We start from the raw sequence: 3,467 nt of genomic DNA on the forward strand, positions 1-3,467 counted from the left end.
TCACGGTGCATTTCAAAAATATATTAAAATACAGCAGATGTCTGAGCATATTTTGCTACGCTAACTTGTCTTTTGAAATCATACTTATTCAGAAAAGCACACTGGAGAGACTTCAAGTGCAAAGGGCTCCTTCCACCTCAAGGGAGAGGACTGAAAGTCAAATCAAAAAGACAGCAGCATGCTCAAAACTCCAGCTGTCTGGTGGTTTTAGCAGATTCACCAGTGTAGTTCATTGAATTTGTTGTGGCTCATGCCAGTTTCAGTTGAAAATCCCAGGATCTACATAAGGATATGCAAGAAATTCCCCCCGTTTATTGCCTTCTGCATCGTAATGAAGCATCCGAAAGCAAACATCACAGAAGAAACAAGGATCCTCTGGTGCCAGGCTGTCACTGTTGGTCACCCACCTGCAGGTTACAAAATACAAGTGTTTTAACATACGAGTCCAGCACATCTGTGACAAAATATCTGAACATTTTACTCAGAGTTGGGAATGGCAAAAACAAACACCAGTCATAATGTCACACTGACCGGTTACTACCTATACCTCTATCTCCCACCCAGGCACACAGCTCTTTTCCAAACTCCACATCCATCCAGCTTCAGTCCAAGCTGCTATCTTAAACAGCTAGAGCAGCATTTCCTGAGGAACTCCTCAAACCCATGCAGCTGGAACAGTGCATAACTAAAAAAACCCAAAAAAGTTAACAGGAATCTTCTGTCTACCCGACAGCCACTTAAGTCATCAAAAATACATCTTTTTTTTCCCCTTAAAGTAAGAAACTGTGATCTAGATCAGACATACGACTGACCCAGACTACTTTGAGTAATAGCCAGATCTGTCTATGAGTAGAAGGGCCTGGATGACACAGACAAGACAAGGAGAGGACTGCTGCATGCTCTCGCAAGCACTGAAGTTAAAGTGAACAAAGCTGCCAGTTCAAGGAGGGCCTGCTATTTCACTAAGCAATTAATTTATGGTAGCACTCAGAGGCCATGACAGCTCAAGGCCTCTGGTGATTAAAGATGCTATCTGCACAGATTAGAACATGCAGGACAGCCAGCCAAAGCTGCTCTGCTGTCCATGGTTTAGCATCTCCCCACTTAAGCTTAGTGCTTAATCGTGGTTTTAATTTAATGCATTTACATCACCTCTGGTAATGCTCTCCCCATCCCATCTTTCCCCCATACTGACCCTTTGGCTCCACCTCCCCTTATGGCCAAATGTCTCACAGATTACAGCCACTTGCAAGGGCATCGTGGGGGCTCTGCTAGGAACACCAGGATGGACTCCCATCACCAGGGGAACTGGCTCTTTGCCTGATTCCAGGGAAGTCTAAGGCCAAACAAGCAAGATAATAAGGACACAGCTGCTGTGTCAAACAGAGGCTGAGAGCCTAAGCTGCTCTGGGGGAAAAAAAAAGGGCAGTGAGTATTTTTTGTAAATAAATCATTCAGACTTATAAAATCTGGAAGCTTAGCCTAGTCTGTAGAACTGCTTTAGAGACATTTCTGCTGTGTCTACTGAAAGATTTTCTCATGTCTAAGTAAACAGCACTAAAAGCTATAAAGAACACTGAATTCACATTCTGCTCTAACTGCAGAAAATCTGTGCATCATAGAAGTTCCTTCAAGTACAGCTGCAGAGCACAGAGTTTTCAGGTACAGTTAGGAGTTTACCTGTGGGGAAAGTTACATGACTTAAAAAAAATCCCTAGATTTTTCTATATTGAAGTTGGACAGATCCATGCTTCCCTCTACTTAGATGCTCAATTTAATGAGAGCTCTGTATGACTTCTGGCAAATTAACGTCTTGTCATAGCAGAAAAATTCAGTATTTTCCCCCAAAAGTATGATTTTCAAAAGATCAATAGCTGATCTCTATATATGCAAAAGAAGCTGAGTCAAATAACCTCTTCATCATTTCACTTCTTTTGATCATCCTGAATCACTATCTCCAAAGGAATGCAACTGGCAGGAGGCTTTTTCCTGGGTATTGAGAGAAGACAACTGCTTGCAAACTAAGATTTCAGAATACTTGTATAAAAATTATTCACACATCTTATCAAATTCATACAGAGCTTTGATTTTAATTTTTTTTTAAGTTAGCAGCAGCACCTAGAAAGACTGATTTAGGAAGACAGCTTAAAAGGATTGAGAACGTACTGTACCTGGCTGTATACATTTTGCACACAAAGCATTTTCTGGTACATAACCAGTGTTTCTTGATAAGCAAGGGATAGAGGTTCCTGTCCAGGCAGTCATCACGATGAGCAAGCCTTGAAGGAAATAAGTACATACATAAAGTAAAGACTTGACCACACTGGAATTTATCTGAACATAAGCATGGGCACTGAAGATAAGGCATGATTTAAATTCCTGTGTAAACTATGGTAAAACTTCTACTTAGCATTTCTTAAGACAGATAAAGATTTGGAGATAGACTGTTAGTTGCACCATCATGGATTTTATGTCCAGGAGTAAATTCAATTTGTACAGTGACTCAGAATTCTTCAGATGTTTTTTTCAAAGCTTTTATCTCTTACAAACAGGCAAAAACATCACCAGGTGAATGCTTACAGGCTCATAATCCTGAGAGCATCCACTTGCAACATCTGTGCCCTTTTCTGGATTGTATTCCTCTTGGGAGGCACCGTTTATTAACAATGCTTAGGTACATCAGGCTTCTGGGGATTGACAACGATCTGTCACACACTACAGGCAACCAGAGGAGTGCTCCCTCTGCCAGTTATGCACTGAGCTGAGTGCACACAATAGTTCTACTGTTGAAGTGGTTGCCACCTCACAGCCACTATCACCTCCTCCATCTCTCCCCTGCCTACCCACCTCAGCACACTATTTGCACTCCTCTGTTCCCTTTTCCAATCTTGCCTGTTAGCACTAAGTCTCAACTAACAAGTCCAGCTGATTACAACCAGAGCCATCAACAGCATTCTGCTCCCTGGTGCTCCAGGATCAGTATATAAATGTGTCACACATGGACTCTGCACAGAAAGAGCTTTTTGCTGTGGGTGCCGGTCTTCCCATACCACAGTCAGTTAGTAAACACTTTTTATGCAGAAAAAATATTTTAAAAGGGTGATTACTTTCTTCCTTGCAGAAGTAGTCACACTATACCCTGCTGAAGGCAGCAGAATAATCTTGAGGTTAATGTCTGAAGATTGTCCACAAAAGGCCTGATTTCAACTCTCTAAGAACTCCCTAAGAGCAGTAATTTACCTTATATCTGTGATGATAACAATGTGCTCACAGTTTCCTTGGTGGCAGAAAAGGTATGGAAAGCCAATTTTGAGGGACAAATCATTAAACGTGTAGTCCTCCATTTTAACAGACTGAAGATTTCCATAGCCTCTGTCATGAGATTCTGACCACTCAATAATTGTTCTGGAAATAGAAAGATCATCAACATAGCAATGCCACAAACTGTGAATGCATAGGAATGGGGT

At 41.5% G+C, this 3,467-nt stretch overlaps 1 protein-coding gene across 1 annotated transcript; it reads right to left on the reverse strand.

Annotated features, from left to right (window-relative positions):
- Window positions 1-220: 220 nt before the first annotated feature.
- LOC104281013 (snRNA-activating protein complex subunit 3-like) lies at window positions 221-3,434 on the reverse strand (the record flags this gene model as incomplete). Its single annotated transcript, XM_009878862.1, has 3 exons — window positions 221-407; window positions 2,172-2,279; window positions 3,241-3,434. Coding segments are annotated over 3 exons (450 nt in total), but the record flags the coding sequence as incomplete, so codon positions are not given.
- Window positions 3,435-3,467: the final 33 nt, after the last annotated feature.

The sequence above is a fragment of the Apaloderma vittatum genome, unplaced genomic scaffold (assembly GCF_000703405.1).
Source record: "Apaloderma vittatum isolate BGI_N311 unplaced genomic scaffold, ASM70340v1 scaffold10131, whole genome shotgun sequence".
Lineage (NCBI taxonomy): Eukaryota > Metazoa > Chordata > Aves > Trogoniformes > Trogonidae > Apaloderma > Apaloderma vittatum.